Consider the following 25774-nt stretch of genomic DNA (forward strand, 5'->3'; position numbering starts at 1 on the left):
GCGGCCCATGTGGGAGCCTCGGCCCTCGAGGTGCAGGGTGAGGGGTTGGGGGTAGAGAGGAGGCCAGAGAGCCGTGACACCCAGTGGTACATTTGGACTTCAGGGCTGGGTCTGTCAGGGAGGGTCCCAGGGGAGGGCCCCCAGCCGCTCTGGCCCTATGACTTGGGCCATGCCCGATGTGGGCAAACGGTAGGGCGGGGGTACCCCCCCAGAGCCAGGGGTCCCTGGTCGACCTAAGACAGTGGCCCATCCACGCGTGCCCACCGGCCCACGGCTCAGAGGGGTAAATAATTGAAGGGCAGGTCACACGAACCTGCCCGCGTCACGGGATGCCTTCCGCCGGGTCTGGTTACGCCCCAGATCACATTCTGACATCCCTGGCTGGTGAATAATTAAGCTGCCACCTCCTCCCTGGCCACCACCACCGGCAGGCCCTCCGTCTCCAGGTCCCACTCTGCAGCTTTCTTTGCTCCCTCAAAGTGGTGGGCACTATAAGGGACCGACCCCCCGTGCTTCCGGCCCTGCCAGCACCTCTGGCCTCCTGCCCAGCACCCGACTTGCAGCCCACTCCACGGCCCCCGAGATGGACCAGGTCTACAGGTCCACCATGGCCATTTACAAGGTGAGCAAGTGTGTGGCCCAGGCCCCAGGCCCGAGTGCCCCTTCCCAGGGCTCGAGGGTCCGACCGGCTCTGGAGGACAGAGGGTCAGCATGACTGCAGCATGGTCTGGAAAGGAAGACCCAGAGTCAGGCTGGGTTGTGGTCACAGGGGTGGGAATCCCTGGGGGCAGTCAGCCACCCCAGCCCCAACCTGAGGCTCCCAGGGCAGAGGTTTGTCCATAGTCACCCAGTGAGTGACAGGCCCGCCGAGACGGCACACCTAGATGCTGGACCAAGGCAGGACGGGGCCCAGGGTGGCTAGAGGTGGGAGCGAGGGGGGACCCAAAGAGCCACCTGGCCCAGGACCAGAGAGTCCCTCTCTGTGTGTCTCTCTCTGTCTTCCTGTCTCTTTCCATCTCTCCTTTCTGAGCCCCTCACTCAAATTTTCTACTTCACACCAGAGGGGTTGCCGCTGTCCCCATAGGCTTTTATTGGGCACCTCCTGTGTGCAGGACCCTTTCACACGTAAACCTCACAACACCCTGCCTCTAGGATAGAAAGTAATCACCCCAAAGGAGAGATGAGAAAGCCAAGGCCAGCACGGTTCAACAGCTTGTTCAAGGTCTCTGAACATCCCCGAGACGCTTCTGCAATTTGAACCAAGACCCAAGTCTAAGTCCATGCCCCAGGCCCTCTGTACCCCGAGGGTACTCTCCAGCTGGCCGTGGCCTGAGGTGGCCCGTGACCCAGCCACAACGTCGCTGCCAAGGGGCTCTTCTCTGAGGAAGGCAAGATCTGCCCTTGCCCCTGGGGTGACTGTCGGCCACCCATGTGTCCAGCCCGGCAAGGCCTGGACCCAGCGCAGGGTTGAGCCACACCCAGCTGGGGGCCGCAGCAGACCACGAGCTTCCTCCCAGTGGGAGGAGGAGAACCTTCCAGGTGCATTGTCTTGGGAGCAGGTTCCTGCCAGGGCAGGTATGTGAGCAGAAGCTGGCCTGGGACAGGGATTCGGGGAGATGGCCTCGAGGCCCCTGCAGCAGAGTCAGGATTCGGGGTGTCTCCATGCTTCTAGGCGGGTTCCCCTAGAGTTGGACTCCTCTCTGGGGCTGGACGGGGTCCCTGCGCCTGAGGCCCGGTAACTTACCTCTGCCCATTGACCTTTCTTCCTCTCCCTCTCCCAATCTTCGCCCTTGCTCCCGTTGGCCTGGGGCTCCCAGAGCATCATGGAGCAGTTTAACCCCGCCCTGCAGAACCTGGTGTACCTTGGAAACAATTACCTGCGGGCCTTCCATGGTAAGTGGCCGGCCTGGGGCCCCCAGCCCCTCAGCCTCCACTGTCCCCATGCACCTGTCCCTCCATGCAGTCACCTGCACCGCCCCCTTCGTCTGCACCGCACACCAGACACCCCACTCAGGCTCACCTCTCCACACTCCCGTCCAGCACCCTCACCTGCGCACACCCACACCCTCCTCTGCCCGCTTCTTAGATGCCCCCCAGATGCTCCCAGAGATGCGGTGCCCGGTCCTGGCAGCCTCCACGGCCCCAACAGCACACACTCCTGTATGTCACCCTGATGCTGCCCCGTGATCACACTGCTGTGCCCAGGCCCACCTCGGCAAGCCCGTTGCGCCACAGCTGTGTGCCCTCACTCTGCTCAGGGCCCCCCACCCCCCGCCGACAGCTGAACCTCACCCACGGTGCCCGCGCAAACAGCTACCCCTCCCCCATTTCCCAACAACCCCCGCTCCACCAAGGCTGATCACACCACCAGGGCTTGCAACCCTCTGTGCCAAGGACAAGCCAGGGACACACCTGGAGCTGAGGGCCACCCAAGCCCTCCCTGCCTTTCAGGACTTTGGAGTCAAATCCTGCTTCCCCCCACCCCAGCTCCCCCAGCCCACCCGCACCCCACACCCCTACACCTGCGCGTCACACCACACCTGCCCACACCCTCCCTGCGGGTACACACGGCTGCCTGCGCCCCCACTCATGACAGACACACGCTGAGTCCGGGTGCGGGGTACAGCTGCCCTGGGCCCTGCTCCACGCCCGCTTCCTCCTCTGGCCAATACCCCGCGTCCACACACACCACCCAGGACACCCCTCCCTCTCCCAGACGCTTCTGCCAGTTCCCACAGTATCCCCTCCGCGCACCCTCTCTGGACAGGAGGGGTCTCCAGAGGGCGGGGGCAGATGGAGGAGGGGGCTGGGCCTACATGCATCCCCTGTCCCCACGCAGCTCTGTCCAAGGCAGCTGAGGTGTACTTCAACGCCATCCAGAAGATCGGGGAGCAGGCCCTGCAGAGCTCCACCTCGCAGATTCTGGGTGAGGCGCTCCCCCTTCCACCATATCCCCCAATCTTTCTTGGGCCTGAAGGGGCTCTCCTCCTGGCCCTGCATCTGCCCCAGGCTGCCTCCTGCGGCCCAGGCCCCTCTGTCTCCCTGGTGCCATCACTCAGGGGCCTGATTGGCCCACCAGCCTGGGATCCCAGAGAGGGTTCCTTTCCTGTTCTCACCCTTCCTGGAAACCCCACCAAGCCATAGGCCTTGCAGCCCATGGCGAGCCCAGAGCCCAGACTCTTGTTCTGGAGCCCAAGCCCCTCCCTGCCACTCCCTGCAGGGCTGTTCCAGGGCCAGGACGAGCACGGCCATCCTCCCAGCACCCTATGGGAAATCCTTGGACTTTGGCCCCCAAATCCCCTCTCAGGCAGCCGCAGGGGCAGCTTCTAGCAGGAGGAGGGTGGGTGGGGCGGCCTGCCCTCCCTGAAGGCGGCTCTCCCTCTGTGCCGCCTCTCTCCAGGGGAGATCCTGGTGCAGATGTCGGACACGCAGCGGCACTTGAACTCGGACCTGGAGATGGTGGTAAGTACCATGGCCCTGAGGCGTCACTCCGGAGAGTGGGCTACTTTCCAGGGAAGATGAGGGCCCAACCCTCCACGGCCTTTCTCAGGGAGGGCTCCCTGCGGCCCTTAGTGACACACAAGTGCGGCTGCGCCTGCCAGGCTGTGCGGGGCGTGTGCACCTGCCATAGCCTGTTCAAGCTTCCGGCAACCCCAGGAGGCAGCCGCCACTTTTGTCTCCCTTCTACAGACCAGGAAACTCAGTCTTGGAGATCGAGTCCCTTGCTCCCAAGTCCAGAGCGAGTGGAGGAGCTAGGGAGAGAAAGGACCACTGCCCAGGTGCACGCGGCCAGGCCCTGCTCCTCTCTGGCTCCCCAGCCCCTCCCTCCAAGCTCCCAGGGAGCAGCCAGCCACTGGACCTTGTCACACCCATGAGAAAACCCCACAGAACTAAACGCAGTCTCCCCAGTGAGGGATCCCGGGCCCTGCTGACCCAGCAGCCTCCGTGTGGCACCCCCAGTCACAGCCCAGCCCCGAGAAGAGCTGCCCTCTGCAGACACGGCCTGGGGCTCCTGCCACTGGGCTGTCTTCATGCTGTTCTCTCAGCCTAGAAGCAGCCCCAGCCTTGTCGGCCAGCACCTTACCAGGCCTCCCTTGACCCCTGGGCAAGCTCATTACTTCTTCTAGACTCCAATGGATGCTTCTATGCATTCTTAGCACTCGGTGGTTAAGAAAGCCAGCTCTGCAGCCAGAGCACCTGGGTTCACAGCCCAGCGCCACCTGCCACTGGCTTGTGACCTTGAACAAGCCTCTCTGTGCTTTGGCTTATCTGTCTGTACAATGAAGACAATCATAACTACGGGCAGGACTCTTGGGAGGACCAAGTGAATTCATAAGGATAAACTAGTTGCTCTCCATGCATCTTCGTGGTGATAATAGGCAGCAGGATCTACCGGCCTGTCTCTATCCCCTGAGACTGGGAGCCCTGCAAGGGCTGGGGCGGGGCCTGGCACCGAGCAGGGTTCCCTGACTCTGGATGGAAAGAGCAAGCTTTGAAGAGAGTGGGGGCTGGCCAAGTGGGGAGGAGACGAGAATGTGTCCCCAAGGGGCACTGTGGGCAGAAGCCAGCCAAGGATGGGGAGCTGGGGCAGAGCAGGAGAGGGCCTGGTGGTGACGGGTCTTGGAAAGCTCAGGAGGAAAGGTCAGCTCATTGCAACAGCACGTGGCTCTCAAACGTGTGGGGGGAACCCTTGGAAGTCAGGGTGCACTTTGGGGGACACCAGAAAATACTCAGCAGTTTGGCTACCATGCCAAAATGGGGAACAATTTCAGGAGCAGAAAACGTTCATCCACCTGCCCAGGATAAAACCCTGGGACACCTGCAGGCTTAGGGCTCAGCCGTGCCCCATGCTGGGGCTCAGGAGGAGAGTCAGGAGCGCAGCTCGTGCTGGTGGCCTGTGGCTTCCCATCCTCGGGAAGGATGTGACGAGTGTCATCCAGGCCCTCTCTGTAAGGAGAGCTGCCGTCCCTGGGCACCAGTGTCTTGGCTGTGACAACCAGGCGGGGCCCTTGGCCAGAACCAGACCAGACCCGACGCAGCCGATGCTGCCTCCCCTGAGGGCTCCTTCACCCGACAGCCATCTACAGCCGGGTGCTGGGTGCTGTTGCAGCCCTGGCAGGGGGTGGGGGGGAGCGGGACAGCAGACAAGACCCTTGCCCTCCCCAAGGGTGGGGCCAGATAAAACCCAAGACTAACAAGTGAGTATATACGCAACAGGATAGATGCAAAATGTGCTCCGGAGGAAAATAGAGCAGGGAAGGTGCATAGTGAGTGTTGGTGGGCTGCAATTTTTTAACAGATATCCAGGAAAACAGCCCGAGGAAGGGGACCCTGAGAGAGGCCTAGAGGAGGGGAGGGTGTCAACCAGGGAGACGCGTGTGGGAAGGGTGTTCTGGGCAGAGGCAACAGCTCCGAAGGGCTAGCAGAGGCGCGTGTGAAGGAGATGATCAGCCACGACAAGAGCCCCGTCGTGTGCCCTCGCTGGGGCTCTAGCCATTCCGAGTGTGCGAAGCCAAAGAGCGACAGGATCTGACTTTTCTTAATTGTAAACGAAAACACAGACAGGGAATACCTCAGTGAGCAAATTAGAGCTTAAGGAATCATTTTAAGGCAAACGACCATCCAGGTCAAGAACTGTGCCGCCTCCGCCGGAGCCCCTCCCTGCACCCCCTGTCAAAATCACAGCCCCTCCCTCCCCTCCTCCCTCCAAAGGTGACCATGGATCCGACACTTCCTTGTGCTCCTTTGTAGCTGATTAGTGGGGCATACATCCCTAGACACTAGAGTTTGGTTGTGCTCTGTTTCTTTTTTTCAAATATGCCTTTGAGTTTCTCAGTCAACTGGTTCCCCTCCATCCCTTTCTTTCCCTTACGACTTGTCTGTTGAAGGCCCTGGGGCCCTATGACTGGTTTTCCTACAATCTGGAAATTGCTGATCTCACATTCCGGGCATCGTTCAGCTTGTTCCTCTGTCCTCTGGATGCGGGGGCTCGATCAGACCCAGGTTCTATCCCTCTGGCAAGTCCACAGAAAGCGCTGGATTCTTCTAGCAGGAGCCACCTCACATCTGTAGCCACGTGATATTAAGAGCCATGGGGGCTCAGTGTGTCCAGATCCATTCCCCCATTGGGAGTTAAGGCTCTTCTGATGCTCTCTTACCCATTAACTGGGAGACGCTGTTCCTTACCTACTCTTTGTTACCAGTGGCACGTTTTGTGTAGGAAAAGCAGGATCAAGGTTTACTCACTCCCTTTACTCATTAGCTTTTAAGAGCATGAGCTCGCTCCCTGTCATCCTCTGAAGGTGACCCATTAGCCGTATTGTTTTCCGCGCACCATTACTGTAGTATTTTTTAGTATCATCGGTATTTGTAGATTTAAACACATTTGATGTATTTCAGTCCTTTGCAATTTTATTGTCTTTAGCCAAGTTGAAAATGTCCCCCTCTTTGGCCAATAGAAACTTCCTCAGTCTGGCTCCTGAGTCTCTTGGGCACAACCCTAGTAGTATTGACAGCTTTCTGGCTGTCTTGCTCTTCTTATGGGTCTTGCTCCTCTTATGGGTCACACGGCATCTCCTTTGTTCCTGGTCCTCATCAAGAATCCTGATTCTCGAGGATACAGGGAATGAAAGCATTCAGACATCCCGGTCATCTTCTGACACAGAACATGGAATGTTGCTGCTGAAAAGTCTGATGATCTATTTTTTCCCATCATAAATCATTTGCTTTCTCAGCCTAGATGCCTGAAAGATTTTTCCTTTTTTTCTTTTTCTTCAGTTTTTCTAGACATGTCTTGGTGTTGATCAGTCTGGGTCAAAATTCCCAGTCCCATGGTGTACTTTTACAGTAAGTAGTTTTAAATCTTTTTTTTTTTTTAAATTTCAGGAATGTTATCTTGAATCACAGTTTTTAGAATGTTTTTGTTCTCTGTCTTTGCATTTCTTCTTCAGGAACTCCTATTATCTGTATGTTAGATCTCCACAGCTTATCTTCAACATCTGTCCCTTCCTCTTGGCTGTTTTTACTTTTTTCTTCCTTTCTTCCCCCCACACACTTCCAGATGTTATGATTTAATACCTGGACCAAGAATGGAGCCCATAATAGAAGTCCTATCATGGATGTATCTATATATACAATAATAGATAAAAATATATTCTCATATATATTGTATATATTATATACTAAATATATAATATCAGCTTGAAATTCACTCCTTTAAAATATACAATTTAGACATTTTTAATGTAGTCACTGAGCTTTGAACCCATTCCCACTATCTAATGTTAGAACATTTTCATCACCCCCTTCCCCAAAACACTGTCCCCATTAACGTTTGCTCTCGTTTCTTTGTTTCTTTTCATTATAAAAAAGTTTTCCTCCTCTTTGGCAACCCACTCTCTGATTTCTGTCTCTGGAGGTTCATTTTGCTTGTTCTAGGACTTCATATGACGGGAATTGTACATATGTGTTCCTCTGTGACCTGCCTCGTTCACCCAGCGTAATGTCGGTAAGATGGCTTTCATGCTGTCACAGGTATCGAAGTCTTGTCCTGTTTGATTGCTTACTATTCCACTGAAGGAATCTACCACAATTTGTTTATCTCCTTTTCTGCTGATGGTTATTTGGGTTATTTCCCGTTTGGGATTACTATGACTAGAGCTGCTGTGAACATTCTTGCACAAGTCTTTTGTGGATGTATGTTTTCATTCCTCTTGGGCAAATACCTGGGAGCAAAATTTGTGGGTCACAGGACTGACATATATTTGGCTTTATACAAAACTACCAAAGAGCTCTCCAAAGCTGCTGTGCTAGCCACACCCCCACTAGCAATGTGTAAAAGCTGCTGCTGCTCGTCATGCTTGCCATCCTTCGATGTTGTCTTTGTTATTTTAGCCATTCTAGAAGGTACGAAGGGTACCTCATTGTGGTTTCATTTTGCATATGCCAATGATTAAAGACTTTAATGGGCTTACTGGGCATTTGCATATCTTCTCTCTTGAGGTGTTTGTTTAGTACTTTGCCCATTTATTGCCCATACTTACTGTTGACTTTTGGAGTTCTTTATTTAGTCAGGATATGAGTCCTTTATCAGATATATGCATGGTGCATGTTTTTTTCCCCCCGACCTGTTGCTTGTCTATTCATTTTCTAAATAGTGTCTTTGATGAGCAAAACTTTTACATTTTTAGGAAGCCCAATTTGGCTATTTTATTGTTTTCATTTTACAAGAGGAGGAATCTGTTTAAACTCAGTAAACCACCTTACAATTCATGGGACTAATGCTATGGCAACAGCAAACACCTGCCTCTGCTAATTTGACAATTTTAAAAAGTGGTTTGTGTTTGTATCCTACTTAAGAAATCTTTGCCCACCACCATGGCAAAGATACTCTAAGTTTTCTTATAGAAGCTCTATGTTCTGGACTTTACATTTATTTCTATGATCTATCTTAAATTTGCTTTTGTGTATGAAGTGAGATAGAATCAGGGGTTCTTTCCCCCTGTATAGACATTCAGTTGTTCTAGCACCATTTCAAAAAGACTTTGCTTTCCCCATTGAACTGACTTAGTGTCTTTGTCAAAATTTGATTTGTTGTATATGTGTGGGCCTATTGCTGAGCTCTCTACCCTGTTCCATTGATATATTTGTCTATCTTTATACCAATACCACAACTCTATTCATTGCTGTGGCTTTATAGTGAGTCTTAAAAATCAAATAGTCTAGCGGCGCCTGGGTGGCTCAATAGGTTGAGCATCTGCCTTCAGCTCAGGTCATGATCCCAGGGTCCTGTGTTCAAGTCCCACATTGGGCTCTTTGCTCAGTGGGGAGCCTGCTTCTCCCTCGGCCTGCTGCTCCCCCTGCTTGTCCTCTCTCTCTCTGTCAAATAAATAAAATCTTGTAAAAAATCAAATAGTCTAAGAATTTTGTTCTTCTTTCTCAAAATTATTTTGCACATTCAAGATCCTTTGCTTTTCTATATGTAGAATCAGCTTGTCAATTCCATTAAGAAAACCTGCTGGAATTTGGACAGGGATTGCATTAATCTATAAATTGCCATCATAGGGGCACCTGGCTGGCTCAGTCAGTAGAGCATGCAACTCTTGATCTCAGGGTCATGCGTTCAAGCCCCACATTGGGAGTGGAGCCTGCTTTAAAAATATACATATAAATTCATGGTCATCTTAACAATATTGAGTCTTCTGATCCATGAACATGGTATACCTCTCTGTTTATTCATTTCTCATAGCAACCCCTTGTCATTTTCAGGGTGGCAGTCTTGCATATCTTTTGATAGATTTGTTCCTAGGTATCTGGCTTTTTTAGCTATTAAAATTGGAATTTTAAAATTTCATCCTCCAGTTGTTCATTGTTTGACTTATATTTTAGTAGGATCACTCTGGCTCCTGTACTAAGAAGAAAATATTAGCAGTGGAGGGCAAAAGCAGAGCAGGAAGACCAGTTTAGAGGCTATGGCAATAATCTAGGGGAGGGTTGAAATGGCTTGGGAAAGTGGCAGCAGTGGTAGTGTTGAGAAGAAGTCAGACTGAATGTAAAGCCGATAAGATTTTCTGATGGAGTGGATGTAAGTTGCAAAAGAAAAGGGAAAATCAAACTATCTCCAAGGTTTTGTCCTAATCAACTGGAAAGGTGTAGTTGCCCTCAGCTGAGGTGGGAAATACTGAGTGTGGAACATTTCAGGTGGAGGCAAGAGATTAGGGACTTAGTTTTAGACATGGTAAGTTGGAGATGCTTATTAGAAAACCAACTGGAGGTGTGGACATCAGTTGTATGTATGAGGCTAGAGTTTGGGGTCAAGGTCTAGGCTGGGTTGTTTGTCTGGGAGTCCTGAGCATATGGACGGATGAGCTCATGGAGGGAGTGGGTGTAGGAAGGGAAAGGAAGAGGCCCTGGGGGATCAGGAGGTGAGGGAAAATCAGCAAATGACAGAGAAGAGGCAGCAAGGATGGGGGGGTGGGGAGTGCAAGGAAAACCAGGAGAGGGTGGTAGGCTGGAAGCCAAGGGAGGAAGGTGTTTCAGGGGGAGAGAATGGTCAACTGTGCTGAATGATGACCACAGGATGCATCAGATGAGTCCTGAGAGCTGGCTTTGTGATGTGGAGTGTCAGTGATTTCAACAAGAACATTCTTATTGGTGTGGTGGGGCACAGCCTAACTGGAGGGGGTTCAAGAGCAAACTGGAAGACAGGAGTGGGGTCAGCCCACAGGGACAATTCTTCCGGGGCCGGGGCGGTGGGGGAGGGGGGCTGTTCCTGTATGGGCAGCAAAAGGATTTCTTGAGAGTTACTGGAATAACTCAACACATAGAGGTTACAGTGTGTGTTTTCCATGGTGGGTCTGCTCTCAGCTTCTGTATTGAGGGGCTCACAGGACCCGCTAATGAAGTATATGCTGGGAGAGGGGTCGCAGGGGAAGGCAGTCTCTGTTCTGAACTGCTGGGAATTCCTCAGTCTGCCTGGGATTGGTGACTTCTGTGTTTCAGAAGCCACCTGTTAATAGATAGTCCTATAGTTCTATGGTTCCCCCATAGCAAGTGCTCAAAGTTCACATCAGTTACCAACCCCTTAATAGATTGATTTCTTCCGGAGCTCAATGGAGACTTTCCATTAACCCAGTGGTGCCTGAGCCCCATCTAATTGGTGATCACAGCCAAGCCGTGGCAATGGGAACAGTTACAATCCAGCAGTCCCATTCTAACACATATCCACAGGGTGACTCAATTCGTACCTGATTGGAAGCAGAAGGAGTGACACCTGATACTGGAAGGTGACTTGCTCATAAGCCATGTCTCCTAAGAGAGAGTGGAATAGGACAACCAGAATTAGGGGGGAAGGGAAAAGCCCCCAGCTTGTCTGCTGCACTGACAGCAAGAACCCTTTAATCTGTATTTTAAGAACATTTTAAAAGAGCTCCTGTGCCCAGGCCTCCCTGAGGAGAGTGCTCCCAGCCGCCCAGTGCTCTCAGCTGGGGGCAGGCTGCACCACCTCCCTTGCCCATCTTCATGACAGCCCCACATCCCTCTGCATTGTCTCAGCATGCCAGCTCTGCAGGAACTCAAGTGGAGCTGGCGTGCCTGTTCTGTTGGTTTTGTGCATTTTAGATATTTTCCGTAGCCGTCTGTGTGGTTCAAGTTCATCTCCAGGTACTACTCATTATCTTTATGAGTGCTTGGTTACAAAGTGCCTGGCTTTTGCGGGTTGGCTCCAACTCTGTATCTCCTATAAGCCCTGTTGTTTATTTTGGGCGATTTTGCAGGATACGGGGATTTTTAAGAACACATGTTTGATGTTCAAGCAGAAACCTTGGACTGTCTTTTCAGTGGGAAGCAGGGCCAGGGGAGGGGTGAGTGAGGCACCCCAGGGACCACCCTGGGAGATCCCGCAGGTGCAGGTTGAGAAGGCTCACTTCCTTACTTCTGAGATCCAGTTGACAAGGCAGATACGTGGTCTTGACACCGATCATAACACTGACCCCCCTACACACACACACACACACACACACACCCAGCAGCCACAACTCAGGGTTCAAGGCATGGCCAGGCCTGAGGGGGCCACACACAAGGCCCCTACAGACCAGCAGTTACCAGGGTTTGAGAAACAATTACGGGAGAAAAACGTAAAATTTGCAACTTTTATAATTGGTTTTCCCTGAATACTGGAAGAAGATTACCAGCATTCTTCTTCTGGGCAATGCCCTAGCCCAAGGGACAGAACTCCCCAAGCACAGCATGGGGACCCCTGCGGCAGCATGCCTAGCAGCATCCACTGAAGGTTCTTGAGCAGGGGCTGCTGAGGGGCAAGGGGGTGCAGACAAAGGAGGCTGAGCAGAGGTCCCCTGCAGAATGGGGTACACTCCTCTCTGCTCCCTGTGAACCCAAGGACAAAGTGTGCAGCTGAAGGGTTTAGATCTGATGTCCCCACAGCACACAGTGACCCAGGGAATGCTGATGGTGGTGTCCAGGGGAAGGTGCCAGGTGAGCACCATGGCTCACAGAATCAAAGCTCTTCGGGCTTACAAGTAAGCTGGACCTTCAAGAGCATCTGAGACCCAGAGAGGGGCAGCAACTTGTCCGAAGTTATAGAGCAAATTGGAGGCAGAACCAGAATTATTAGGACATAGCTCTTCTGAGCCTGAGCCCAAGCAGCCTTCCCCAGCCTCCTGGTCAACCAGGTGGTCAGCCACCTCCATCTCACCTGTTGTGGAAACCAGCCACCCCTCAACAGCTAAGACCTCAACAGCTGTGAGCGCTTTCACTGGGTCAGGCCCCGCCCACGGTGCTGGGGACACAGAGATGGTCAGATGAGGCTCATGCCCACAGCAGCTTGCTGCTCCTACAAAGGGGCTATGACCAGGGGCCCAGCAAGAAATTCTGTCCTATGGCTGGAGGAACGGAAAGTAAACGAACAAATATATATACGTTCCAGAAACAAAATGCGAGAACAATGGATTCTGCTGGGGAAGTCAGGGAGACTTCCTGGTAGAGGGGGCAGGGAAGTTGGTACTCGAAGTCTGGTAGGAAATTCTAGGCAGGGGGAATGGCATAATCAGTGCACAGGCTGGGACTAAGACCCAGAAGACACTGATACATTTATGGAGGGGGTGTGGCCAGGCAGCTACTGCACTACCTGTTTGCATACTGAACCATTTAATCTTCCCTCCAACCGGTTGCTTATATTATGACCATTTTCTCCAACAATTGGGCAGGTGTCTGGTGTGTTAGGAGTGTGGTGGGCTGTACTGGACTGGACAGTGCAAGGGATGCCGGGGCCTGGGAATGATTAGGGCCACCCTGATCACCCCCACCCTGCACTGCACACAGGTGCAGACATTCCATGGAGATCTGCTACAGCACATGGAGAAGAACACAAAGCTGGACATGCAGTTCATCAAAGTAAGTGTGGCCCCCCACCTTGGTCCCCCAGCCCATCACCGCAAGACAGCCTCTCCCCGTTTGATGGATGAGCACACCGAGGCCTGCGCCCCAGGCTGTCCATGTTTCCAGCTGAGCCCCCCGGGGCCCCGTCCACTGCTCTGACCTGTGGACCTGGAGTCTTGAGCTCTTTGACATGGGGGTCTCCCTCCTCTCTCCACCTTCCCCAAGGACAGCCGCCAGCACTATGAGATGGAGTACCACCACCGAGCCGCCAACCTGGAGAAGTGCATGTCTGAGCTGTGGCGCATGGAACGCAAGAGGGACAAGAATGTGCGGGAGATGAAGGTGCAAGAGCTGGGGGCAAAACCAGGCTCTGGGGGGACCCCCTGACACCCTCCTGAGCTCCCGTGCCCAGCACTGGCCCAACTCCAGGAGGGCTATCTGCCCCACGCTCTGTGGTGAGCATAGCGAGGGAGGTCAGCAGGCCCGTGGTGGGTGGGCACCCCTGGCCCTCAGGCCCACCTCAGTGCTGATCCTAGCGTGGTCACTGCCCGGCCTTCCTTCTACTTCACGGAGAAAACCTAAGGCCATCAGCCGTGCTGCTCCTGATCCAAGGTGTAATTCCCCAGCAGCGCAGCCATCCTCCGCCCCCTCCTGCCCTGGCAGTGCTCCCCTGCCCCTGGCCGGGGCCAGCCCTCCTCCCAAGCTCAGGGCCCCATCCCTGGCCTCAGTCTGCAAGACTTTTATCTCCTTTCCTGTCTCCTCTTCTGGCTCCTTTACTAAGCTCTTATCTCTCCTCTTCAGAATCTACCCTCCCACGTAGGGACTTAAATTAACTCATTCACATTTCCTTAAACCAATCTCCCTGGGCCCCCACTCCGTGCCTGGCCCCGTGCCTGGGGCTGGGGGCAGAGCGATGGCTCAGACACCAGCCCTGCCTGTGAGAAAGGCCTGGCCTGGGCAGACACAGAGCCCAGGCTCAGGAGGATGAGGATGCCCATGAGAGGTGGGCCTGGGAGCTCTGCTGAGCTGGGTGCTCAGGGGAGGATCTCTAGGAGGAGATGGCTGATTCAGGAAGGACAGGAGGCTTCAGACAGCTGGTACTTGTGGAGGGTGGGATGAGGCATCCACTCGCTGCCTCCAGCCAGAACCCGCTTCTCCCACAGGAGAGTGTGAACCGGCTACACGCACAGATGCAGGCCTTTGTGTCCGAGAGTCAGCGGGCAGCTGAACTGGAAGAGAAGCGGCGCTATCGTTTCCTGGCTGAGAAGCACCTGCTGCTTTCCAACACCTTCCTGCAGTTTTTTGGCCGGGTGAGCTGGGGCTGGGGGACAGCTTACAGGGCCTTCCTAGGGTCTGTGCTCTCTGTGAGCTGGCTGCCCACGGGGATTTCCCTCCCTTCGCCCATTTTCTTCTATCCTTCCTCTCTGTAGTTATTTATTGTTTACTGTCCCCATCTATTTCTTTGGTTGTTTCTGTGTTTATTTGTATCATCAGATACTCCTTCGTGATTTTGTTTATTCTCACATTCATTCACTAATTCATGCCTTTATTCACTCATGTATGAACCATTTATTCTTTCATTCCTGCTTGCATATACTCACCATTTGCAAATTCATCAATTCATAAGTTTATTTTGTTATTGCCTATTACTTTTATCATATTATTTAAATCCTCTATGCTCTTGCTCTGTTCCATCTACTAGACCAATCAGATTCTTTCATTTCTCATTGGCTTTCTAGCAGATTTTGCTTTCTGTATTTAACTGCATGTTGTTTAGTGCTGTTGGATTTACAACTATCATACCTTCTCTGTAAATGTTGCCATTTATGTATTTAATATCTCATAATCCAGCTTGATGCTTCTCACTTCACTTTGTCTGAGATTAAAATTACCCTCCTTTCTCTTCTGTTAACTCTTTGTTTTAAGATTTTATTTATTTATTTATTTTTAAAAGATTTTATTTATTTATTTGACAGAGAGATAGAAAGAGAGCACAAGTAGGCAGAGCAGCAGGCAGAGGGAGAGGGAGAAGCCGACTCTCTGCTGAACAGGGAGCCCAATGTGGGGCTCGATCCCAGGACCCTGGGATCATGACCTGAGCCAAAGGCAGACACTCAACTGACTAAGCCACCCAGGCACCCCAAAGTTTTATTTATTTAAGTAATCTCCACACCCAAGATAGGGCTTGAACTCATGATCCTGAGATCAAGAGTTGCACACTCTTCTGACTGAGCCAGCCAGGCACCCCTTTATCTCTTTAAGTGTGTTTTCTGTCACTAACATATAGCTCAGTTTTGACTTTTGACCAGTCTGGCAGCTTATGTCTTCAAATAGAGGAATTCAGTTCATTCACAGTTAACCCAACAACTGATATACCTGTTTTATTTTACTTGGTCATTTCCTCTTTTTCTCCCATGCTTGCTCTTGCCACTTTGGTTGTGTTACTGTAGATTCCCCTTTCCCCTTTATTAATTTGCAAGTCCTACTGTTCTTTTCATCTCTATTCATGATAACCTTACTTTGTGACCCTCATGATAACATATATTCATCTCTTATATTTTCCAAAATATACTGACACCCCCCGACACTACTCTGTCCATTGCGCCCCCCACCCCTTAAGATGAGGCTTGGAGAAGGATTTTGCTGCCCTCCCTGGCACTCTAAATTGTGGCCTTACTTCTCCCCTTTTCCTTCCCGACCCTCAGCTCTTGGTTTTGCCGAAAACTTCAGGACTTTTAGTTCTAGACTCTCGCAAGTCATTACTTGGCAGCATGATCCTTCTATTTCAAGAAACTTCACTTGGATCATGTATATTCCCACTGCCTGGTGCGCGGTCACTTGCACCGATATTTCACTACACATGTGATCAGATATGCTGATACCACTTTTTTTACTCCTTTTCATTTCCTGCTGTCTTGAGGTTTCTGTCTTGATGAGTTGAATGTCTTCTGCAGATGTGTCACCTGAATCCATGCATATGTGCAAATGTCTCACTTTGACCTTGAGTACTGAGTGGCATGTCGGCTGGTTGAAGGACTCTAGAGCTGTAGGTTTTTTCTCCTGCGGGCCAAGAGGACATTCCCCTGTTTTCTGGTGCTCTGTGTTGTGGATGAAGAAGTCAGGTGCCGGTCTGTCTTCTTTCTCTCTTAAGTAACTGGCTCTTCCTCTGGGTGCTTGGAGATTTTCTCGCTGTCCCTGGGACTCAGGAATTTGTCCAGGCACCACTAGATGAGTGCCTGCTGGTGCTCCTCATTCTGTGGGCTCAGGTCTTTCTTCAGGTCAGGGGAGCCATTTGCTCTTCCGTTTCTCTGTTACCTCTCCGCCATCATTCCTTCTTCTCCTTCTAGAACTCCACATCTATGACCTCCTCCCTCACCAATGCTGTTTCATTTGTTCTTGTTCTGTAGTTTGAGATATTCCCTCCACCCACCCCTTGACCTGTCAGGTCTGATTGTGTTCTGAACAGGACTGTTCTCTCTTCTAGTTCATCTGTTCAATCTTCAATCTTAAAATTGTGCTTTGTCTGGGTAAGAAGGTCTTTGGTATGGAGCACATGCTCCTATCAAGATCTTGTCAAGCTTGTCACCCTCTTCTCTCAACTGCCTGCGTAGTCTGCTGGGTTCTCCTCCCTCACCGCTGGGTCCTCTCTGGTGCCTTGTTTCTTTCCTTTGCCTCCTCATAGTCCTGTTCCCACTCAGGGCTGAGCTGAACTACAAGGCCTCAGGCAGTAGTACTGGCAAATGTGGGAGGATTCGGGCAATGGAGCAATCTTTACCCCAGTGGGACCCCTTCTAACCCAGGTCTTCCTGCGGCAAGCATCGGCTCTCACCTCAGCCTCAGGGATAGGGATCAATTTAGCCTACTCATGCGGAGAACCACTGCAGACACGGCTGCCAGGGAAGATTGTGCAGACTGAGCACTGCACAAGGGAACCTGGTTGAGAGTAGGGGCTGTGTTCTACTCTTCAGGCTGAACACACTGGTGCAGACTGTATTTTCCTGGAGAAAGGAACGTCTCTTTCTTTGCATAAAGAGTCCATCCTCTCACCAAATGTGGTGGCATCTGCAGAAGGAGGGGCCAAGGACACTGGGACATCATTTTTTTCTACCATTCCCTCCTAAAGTGATGACCCTTGTCCCTGCATTTTTCCAATGTCATCTGTTCCTTCATTCATATATTTAATAAATATGCTTTGAGTCCAGATGGCATGTCAGGCTCTGCTCTATGTCATATCTGAGACAGAGCAGGCCACGGACCCCCCACCCGGCCGGCCAGCCTCTCTTTCCTGATGCCCCCGACGCAGCTCCTCCACCCCTCCCCCAGCCTCGTCGCTCTGCCCAGTACTTTCTATTTCTTTGCATTCATGTTCAGTTTCCATTTCTCTTTCTTTGTATTCTTGCTCAGTTTCCCAGCCACTGTGCTCTGGCTGCGAACCTAGCAAGTGATTTCACTTCTCTGAGTCTCATTTTCTTATCTGGCAAAAGAGGGAAATAATCCCCATCTTGCAAGGTTGACGCAGTGGTGGAACCTCATATGAGGGAGCCCAGTGCAGTTAGGTTCTCCTGCCCCTACTCTCTCCTCTCCAAAGCTGCAAACAAAAGCTACCCTTCAGGAGATCTGTCTGCTTGCAGTCAGCTGCCTCCAACAGCCCCCAGTAGACTCCTGCCTCCCCGCCTCAGCCAAGCCCCTTCCCAAGTCTCTGAACCCAGGGACCCTCTGGTGCTGAGCAGCAGTGGGAGACATGGCTGGACGCAGTGACTGATCTCGGCTCTGGCTGATATCTTTCCTCTGTCCCCACCACAGCCGGCCCCCGGCTCGGGGCTCAGCCTTCTCCTCCTGCCCCTCCTCTCTCCCACAGACTGATGCTCTTGGGAGGAACGGCTTGTTCTTCTTTGAAATAGTTGTATTGCGATACAGTTCGCACGGCATGCAATTCATCCATTTAAAGTGCACAATTCAGTGGAATCTCGTACATTCACAGACTTGTGCACCCTTCGCCACAATCAAGTTTAGAACATTTGCATTACCCCTAAAAAACCCAGCACCCCTTGATTGTCATTCCCTAACCCTCCCCCCATTTCCTACCACAACCCGCCACTCTGGTCTAGGCCACCACGGATCTACATTCTGTCTCTAGAGATGTGCCTCTTCTGGACATTTCATATAAATGGGATCATACAATATGTGGTCCTTTGTGACTGGCTTCTCCCACGAAGCATCGTGTGGATAGATTCATCAATGTTGGGGCACGTATCTGTCCTTCGTTCCTTGTTACTGCCAAATACTATTCCGTTGTCTGGAGAGACCACATTTTATTTATCCATTCATCAGTTGATGGACTTCTGGGTTGTTTCTACTTTGCGGCTATTATAAATAATGCTCCTATGGATATATGTAGAAGTTTCTGTGCGGACATATGTTTTCATTCCTCATGGCTGTATAGGAGTGGCCTTGCTCAGAATAGGGTAACTCTATGTTTAACTGTTTAAGGAACTTCCAGACTGTTTTCCAAAGTGGCTGCACCATTTCACGGTCCCACCAGCAGTGTATGAGCTTTGCAATGTCTCCGCATCCTTGCCAACACTTGTTATTGTCGGTCATCTTGATCCTAGCCATGCTAGTGGATGTGAAGTGGTATCTCATTATGGTTTTGATTTGCATTTCCCTGATGGCTAGTGATACTGAACATCCTTCCTGGTACTTGTTGGCCATTTAAGTACCTTCTTTGGCAGGAAGCTCCTTTCTGCTTGTGTCCTGACCAGTTAACCTCCAACTTTAAGGGGAGAGCTGACCCCTTCACTGACTGCCTCCTGATGAGTGATCGCCCCTCAGGAGGGGGCCGTGGATTGAATGAGCCAGATTTCCCCTAGGTATGGGGAGGGGTGGGGACAGGTATCAGGTTGTCTGACCCAAGCTGGACTTTAGGACACACAAGATCAAACTCCTAAGATAGTCAAGCATATTTACCCATTACTATATCTATAAACAGAATGCACGAGATTTGGAACAAGATTTAAAGAATGATGAGGGCTGGGCACAGCAAGGGGTCACTCTCACGTGCCTTGAGTACCCAATCCCGGCTGAGTCCAAGTCTGGTCATTAACATGCCTCTCTGCTCACCTCGCCCTCAGCTTCTCTACGTTTATTGTACTTGTGCAAGTCTATCTCCAGGATAAATTCCTAGGAATGGAATTGGCGAGCCCAAGGATATAGGCATTGACTGTCCCAGTTTACCCTTCTGCCGGCCGTGTAGGAGATTCCATTCTCCTTGACAACGGTGTGAGAGCAAACTTTTCGATGTTTGCTAATCAGCAAGGTAAAACTGGTATCTCCGTGTGGTTTTATTTTATACTTGTCTTATAAGCGAGACAGATCCTTTCATGGTTCCAAGCCACTGGATGTCCTTTACTAGGACATGTCAGCCTCTTTTCCTCCATTTTTCTTATTCATTTCTAGGAGTTCTTTATATGTTACTGAAATTAGCCCTTTCTTGGTGATGAGTTGCAAATATTTTGTTTGTCATTTATCATTTGATGTTGCTTATTGTAAGTTTTGCCATGTTTAAAAAAATTTTTAGTCAAATTTATCGGTCTTTTCTAGTCTATGGGGCCTATAGCATACTTAGAATGACTCTTCTGCTCCATAAATGTTTTTAAGACTTCTCCCATGGTCTCCTTAGGGTTTTGAAAGCCTGCACAGTGTTTCTTCCTAACCACAGGTGAAACCACCTGGAGGCAGGGCTGAGGGAAGCCAGTAAAGTTGGGTGCTGTCCAGGCTGGGGCTTGGTGCTGTGGCCTTCACTCCCAGAACCCCTAGGACCCTGGCAGGTGCTTTCCACTGAATGTTCTCAAACTGGACAAAAACCCTTTTAAAAATATGGTATGCAGAACCTAATGTCCTTGCTTTGCATACTGCTTCTGCAGCAAGCACACGAAGACCTTTGGAGTTTTGGCTTTGTGCTGTTTTGCTAATTAGCTATGCAAGACAACAGACGGGGTGTCCACCTAGTGACCAACGGGACTAGTTGCTCCTGTGACGTGAGTTGCTTCTGTTTTGCTGCCGAAGATCCCTATGAGGTTTTCAGCAGCTGGGCCAGACTGAAGGGAGGAATCATGGAAAGGTGCCGTCACAAGGACAACTTGCTTACTATCTCTAGGAATTATCTAGCCCTGGGAGGGGCAATCCCTGCAGGACTGGCAAAGGCCCAGGATGTCAAAACATCATCAAATACAGAAAATTAAAAACACAATTCCTGCACACAGCTGGTCTGACATTTAAAGCCCTCCCACCCCCAAGTTGTTATGGACTGTGTGGTCAATGGCTGAGTTTCCCGTCCTTGAAAGTATTCAAACAGAGTTAGATGCCCATGTACCAGGGACACTAGGGATGCTTATGTAGACTAAAAGGAATAGACTGGAAAAACCGTATTTGAAAGGCCTCTTTTAGGAAACAACTCAAACTGGCTTACACAGAAAAGGTATTTATCACTTTAGTTACTATGAAGTTCAAGGGTTTCAGGTATAGCTGGATCCAGGAGCACACATGTCATCAGAAATTTGCCATTTTCCCTTAGTTGTAGTTTCCTGTGTTGGCTTCACTCTATTTAGCAAAGCCCATGAAGTGAAACAATATATTTTTCCAGATTGTTCCAGGATAAGTACTGGAATTGGGTTCTTTGGTCAGTTTCTGGGGAAGTGCCATCCCTGAGTCCATCACTGTAGCCAGGAGGATGGAGCAACCTGAGTGGCCAGGCCCGGGTTCTACCCCTACCGCTGTACTGGGCAGTGGGAGAGCCCGGCCAAAGCACACAGACTGAGAGAAGGGGCAGGAGAGGCACCTCAAGGAAAACTGAGGGGCCTTCTTCAACAAAAGAGGGAGAGGGTTAGACAGTGGGCGAGTCCAAAGTGGCACCACAGTGGTCTCTGGCTCCTCCCAGCTAGAAAATCGGGTCATCCTCCGCTTGCGGGGCCCGAGTTCCCAGGTCTAGGGTGCCGCTTTTGAGGCCCCAGGACCAGGGGAGGGGGGCGCCTGCTCGGATCTGGCTGACGCCTGTGTCCCCACGCGGCCAGGCCCGGGGCATGCTCCAGAACCGCGTGCTGCTGTGGAAGGAGCAGTCGGAGGCCAGCCGCAGCCCGTCGCGTGCCCACTCCCCGGGCCTGCTGGGCCCCGCGCTGGGGCCGCCCTACCCCTCGGGCCGCCTGACGCCCACCCGCCTGGACATGGTGAGGCCCCGGGCGCCCCCACCGCCGTTCGCGCCCCCGCCGGCCCCCGCACCCTCCACGGCGCCCTGGGGCCTGCGGCCCTCCGCCCGGAGCCCCCCGCCCCCCAGGCTCCCGGTCTACGCGGCGCCCCCGGGCCGGCCCTTCCGCCCCCGCGCGGCCTGGGCGCCCCCGCGGTGGCTGGGCCGCAGGCCCGAGAACCCCTACGCCGTCGGCCGGGACTGGGGGTGCGGGCTGGACTAGGGCGCCGCGGCGCCCCCCTCCCCGCCCCACCCTCCCCTGCCCGTCTCCCCTCGCAGCCCCAGAGGCCCCTGGCGGAGTTCAGCGCCCCCCGCAGCCGGCACGGCTCCGAGCCCGGCGAGGCGAGGTCCCCGTCGCAGCTGGAGCCAGACCGCCGGTCGCTGCCCCGGACGCCGTCCGCCTGTGAGTGCAGAGGGAGGCCCCGGCGGGGCCCGGGGGCCCGGGAAGAGGCCCTGAGGGCGCGCTGCAGCGGGGGGTCGCGGCAGCCGTCGGGGCGAACCGCGCACCCACGCGCCGCCGCCCTCTCCCGGCCCCGCAGCCTCGCTCTACGCCAGCGGCAGCCCGCGCTCGCGCTCCAACTCCTTCGGCGAGCAGCCGGGCGGCGGGGGCAGCGGGGGCGCCCGGAGAGTCCGCGCCCTCGTCTCGCACTCGGAGGGCGCCAACCACACGCTGCTGCGCTTCTCGGCCGGGGACGTCGTGGAGGTGCTGGTGCCCGAGGCCCAGAACGGCTGGCTCTACGGCAAGCTGGAGGGCTCATGCATGTGAGTGGGAGCCCCGGGGCCCGGGGTGCAAGGAGGCCCCGACGGAGACTTGTGCCCCCCCCACTTCCACTCCCGGGGCTCAGACAGTTCTCCCCGCTCCTTCCACACACACACACATACCCTGTACCACCCTCGGTGTCCTCATCCAGCCAGCGGGGGTAGGAAGAGGACAGGGCGGTGGCCCTCGGGAGGAATGGGAAGGTTCTGTCACTTGTGCGGACACTGCGGGAACCCTACTGCTTGGGCGCTTACCGTGTGCCCCGCACCGAGGAAGGAGAGTGAGGAGCAGCTTCCCCCCCACCCCCGCCGACCCTGAGAGTCAGCGGGGCTCTCTGCTGGAGGGGGTGGGCCTGGAGGCGGGCTCCCCCAGGCCAGGCCCACGGGCCATGCTGGGACCTCGCAGGCTGAGCTGCAGTCACGGGTGCAGGGAAGATCCTGGGGTTGGTTTTGACACCAGGAGTGGAGGCGCGAGGTGGGGAAGTACATTGTGGTCACTGCAAGGCTGGCGGAGGGCAGGGGTTGGCAGCCAAAAAAGGGGAGTGTGCAAAGATCACTCTTTGTACCAAAGAAAAAGGGGGAGGTGGGAGCTTGTTGGAGCCAGCCAGTGACCCCCACAGGGCTTATGGGCCGGAGACTGCCTCTCCCCAAGCCCCAGCCCTCTGGAGGTGCAATAATGAGCCTCCAGCCAGGCAAAGAGTCCAAGAGCAGGGATGCCTAGGGTCACAGGAACCAGAGTCCTGGGGTGGACAGAAGCAGCAGGGCGGAGCAGGGAAGGGCACTGGGTTGGTAGTCAGGCACCTTGGGCTCCGTACGCCTTCCTCTGGGCTCGTACATCTGCCTGTGGTCCTCTGCCCCTGCCCTGTCCCCTTCCCAGTCACTCTTGTCATCATCCATTTGTACGTCTGTCCATCCGCCAGGCTGGGAGCCTCTGGGGAGCAGGAACTGTGTCTGGCTCTCTGTGGGCCCTCACGTGGTGGGTGCTCAGTGAGTAGGGAATGAAGCGGGTCACCACATGTCCTTGGACACACAGCTTTCCTTGCTTGGACTTCCAGTGCCTCCTAAGACGACCCAGCCCCTGGCAGGACCTGAGGCTGGCTGGATGGACTTGAATGTTGAGAAAGATCTCCTTGAGGGATTCAATGAGTCAGTCTGGGCAAGGCCCTCCGAGCGACGCCTGGCACACAGCACTGCTCAGTAACTGCTCTCGGGAGCGGGGTTTTGGCCACTGCTGTTGGGCCTTTTGCTTATGGGCCCCTCTGCCTGCACCCCGCAGGAGCGGCTGGTTCCCCGAGGCCTACGTGAAGCCTTTGGAGGAGGTGCCTGTGAGCCCCATGCGCCCCTTGAGCCCAGTGACCTCCATGAACCCGATGAGCCCTATGAATGAGTTACCTTCCAGGTATCTGGGTGGTCGGAAGGGGGGCAGGGGTGGGGACATCTGTGAGTTGCAGTCCTGAGTGGGCCTAGCCTCCTGCAGCCCCTGGAGGAAGGGGACCCCCCATATGAGAAAGCCATTGTGTCCATCCCTCTGCCTCCTCTTGGGGCTGCCTTCAAGCCCGTGTGGCCTCCTTTCGCCTGGGTACAAGGGAGGAGGCTGTAGGATGCTCAGGAGCCCGGAAGATGGGATGCGGTGCGGTAGGGGCCTGACGCCTGACCCCCTTCCCGTGCCTCCGTCCTCTGGACTCAGATCCTACCCGCTCCGGGGCAGCCACAGCCTCAATGACCTCCTGGACCGGCCGGCCAACTCTACAGCACCCTCAGAGTACTGGGACGGCCAGTCCCGCTCCCGAACCCCGAGCCGCGGCCCAAGCCGCGCCCCCAGCCCCGCACCTACAGCCTTGCCTGACAGCTGCCAAAGCAGCATGGGCAGCCCGGGGGTGGCCAGTGATGTCAAGGTGAGCGCCCCCCCCCCCACACACACACACAACCTGTCCCCAACCCTGGGCTCATCCCGTGGGCCCGGAGACTGGAGACCAGGTAACCCTCCCTGCTTGGCCACTGGCCGGCTGGCAGGGGGCCTCCCCACCCCAGCTTCAGTTTGCCCACCTGCAGGGGAGGTGTGGGATGGACTTCGGAATCTGGGGAGGGGAAAGCCTTCCTCTCAGGGACTGGAGCCCCTGTTGTCCTGCTGGGAGCACTGGAAAAGGCCTGTCCTTCCCACCTCCCAGGAGAGGCAAGACAAGGATCCTGAGTCAGAGCCGGGGCAGGGGCTGGCTGGGCAGGACCGGGGTGAGGAGTGGGGTGCAGGGAGAGCAGCTGGAGCCTGGGGGACGGTACTCTGGCCCAGAGGCTTCTCACGTCTGAAACCCGCAGAATTTTGGGCTTCAGAACGCCCGGGCCTTATTTCCCAGAAGCCTGGCGCTGCCCGGGCCGCTGGTCTGGCCCTCTGCCTTCCTGGAACGGGGAGTGGCAGAGGCAGGGGTGCCCCTCTCCCCCTAAATCCGGCCCTTCCTCCACCCCCACTGCAGAAACTTACGTCCTGGGAGCAGCACCCTCCAGAGCTCTTCCCTCGGTGAGTCCTAGGGTGGGGGTCGGAGGGGACGGGGCTCAGAGGAGGGCTGTGGGGGGAGATGAAGCAGGGGTGAGTGGAGGTGGCCAGTGGGGGCAGGAGGTAGGGGTGAGCCCTGGCTCAGGTGCCCAGCCACTTCCCCTGGACCCAGAGCCAGCTGAGGACCTGGGCCCCTTTCACCCTGACCTCTCCCCTCACAGGGGCACAAACCCCTTTGCCACGGTAAAGCTGCGTCCCACCATCACCAACGACCGCTCGGCGCCCCTCATCCGCTGAGGTGTCTGAGGTCGTCCCCCCACACCTGCCCAGGGGCTGCCCAGAGCTGGCGGCGGCCGCAGCAGCAGTGGATCCGCGAAGCCGGGGTCCGGATCCTGGGGGTGGCTGCCCTGCCCCAAACGCGCCGCCCGCAGCTTGAGCAGCTCCAAGGGGACTGGCCTGGGGTCTGGGACCTTCAAAATAAAGCAGGCAGAATTGGGGGACAGGACCATTTCTTCTTCCTCCAAGGGCCCCAGGACTCTCCCTGGGGGCCTACCTCGTGCACCCCAACCCCCTTCCCCTTCTCTGCCCCAGCAGGGAGGAGCCCCTGCGCACCCCCCACCCCATCCCGCATATGTCCTCTTGTTTAACTTTTGTAAACGGTGACAAATAAAGCAAGTGGACACAGCCGCAGGACTGGTGGTGTCTGATTTGGGGGACAGGGTTGCGGGGGTTGGGGCTGGAGGCCTCCCGCGGGACAATGGGGGTCCAGGAGGTCCTGTAGGTCACTGCCTGGCTCCCGCACAGCCCCTCACGGCCCTCATTTTAAGCAGATCTTTAGGTCTGCCCTGAAGCCCTCGGGCTGTATCCACCCACCTCTAGCCCAGTCTCTGCTGCTCTTGGTTTCCCAGGAAGTGGGCGGGGGGGGGGGGGGGGCTCGCCAGGGGGGGAGGGGTGGCAGTGGCCAAGGTCTGGGACCACCAGCAAGTCACCCTCCGGCAGCCTGGGACACAGTACCCTTTGTTCTGTCCCCTCCAGCCCTGTCAGTCCCAGGCTCTCTAACCTGGATTAGCCTGATCCTGGATCCCCTCCTGGAATGTGGCCTGGGGGTGGGGGGCAGGCGAGGCACTGAGGTGAGTAGGGCTGGGGGGGTCTCTCCCGGGCAGGGCGATGCCGCCAGCACCACTAGGACCCCCCTCTCCCCCAGAGCGGGGCTCTGTGTGTCCTCTGCCCAGTGGAGGGCTTCCTTATCTCTCTAGCTCTGCTGGGAGGGCCTGACACAGGGACCCCCCACCGTGAGGTCCAGCATGGCCCTGCGCTGCGGTCAATGCCCTGTCCCTTCTCCCTTTCCAAGCAAAAGCCTCTTAGAGGGCTGGGGGTGGGGGACACTCTAAGCC

General features: G+C 54.4%; 1 protein-coding gene across 1 annotated transcript; it reads left to right on the plus strand.

Annotated features, from left to right (window-relative positions):
• The first annotated feature begins 169 nt into the window (after positions 1 to 169).
• Positions 170 to 24709, plus strand: BAIAP2L2 (BAR/IMD domain containing adaptor protein 2 like 2). The gene is made up of 15 exons (XM_021687716.1): positions 170 to 189; positions 481 to 622; positions 1818 to 1893; positions 2840 to 2926; positions 3401 to 3462; positions 12838 to 12909; positions 13120 to 13236; positions 14058 to 14204; positions 20964 to 21116; positions 21413 to 21536; positions 21673 to 21895; positions 23169 to 23291; positions 23580 to 23787; positions 24361 to 24404; positions 24602 to 24709. Exons 1-15 carry the CDS (start codon positions 170 to 172, stop codon positions 24675 to 24677), a joined length of 1674 nt encoding a protein of 557 aa, XP_021543391.1. The 3' UTR covers positions 24678 to 24709.
• The last annotated feature ends 1065 nt before the right edge of the window (positions 24710 to 25774 follow it).

Source organism: Neomonachus schauinslandi, chromosome 5 (assembly GCF_002201575.2).
Source record: "Neomonachus schauinslandi chromosome 5, ASM220157v2, whole genome shotgun sequence".
NCBI classification, from domain to species: domain Eukaryota; kingdom Metazoa; phylum Chordata; class Mammalia; order Carnivora; family Phocidae; genus Neomonachus; species Neomonachus schauinslandi.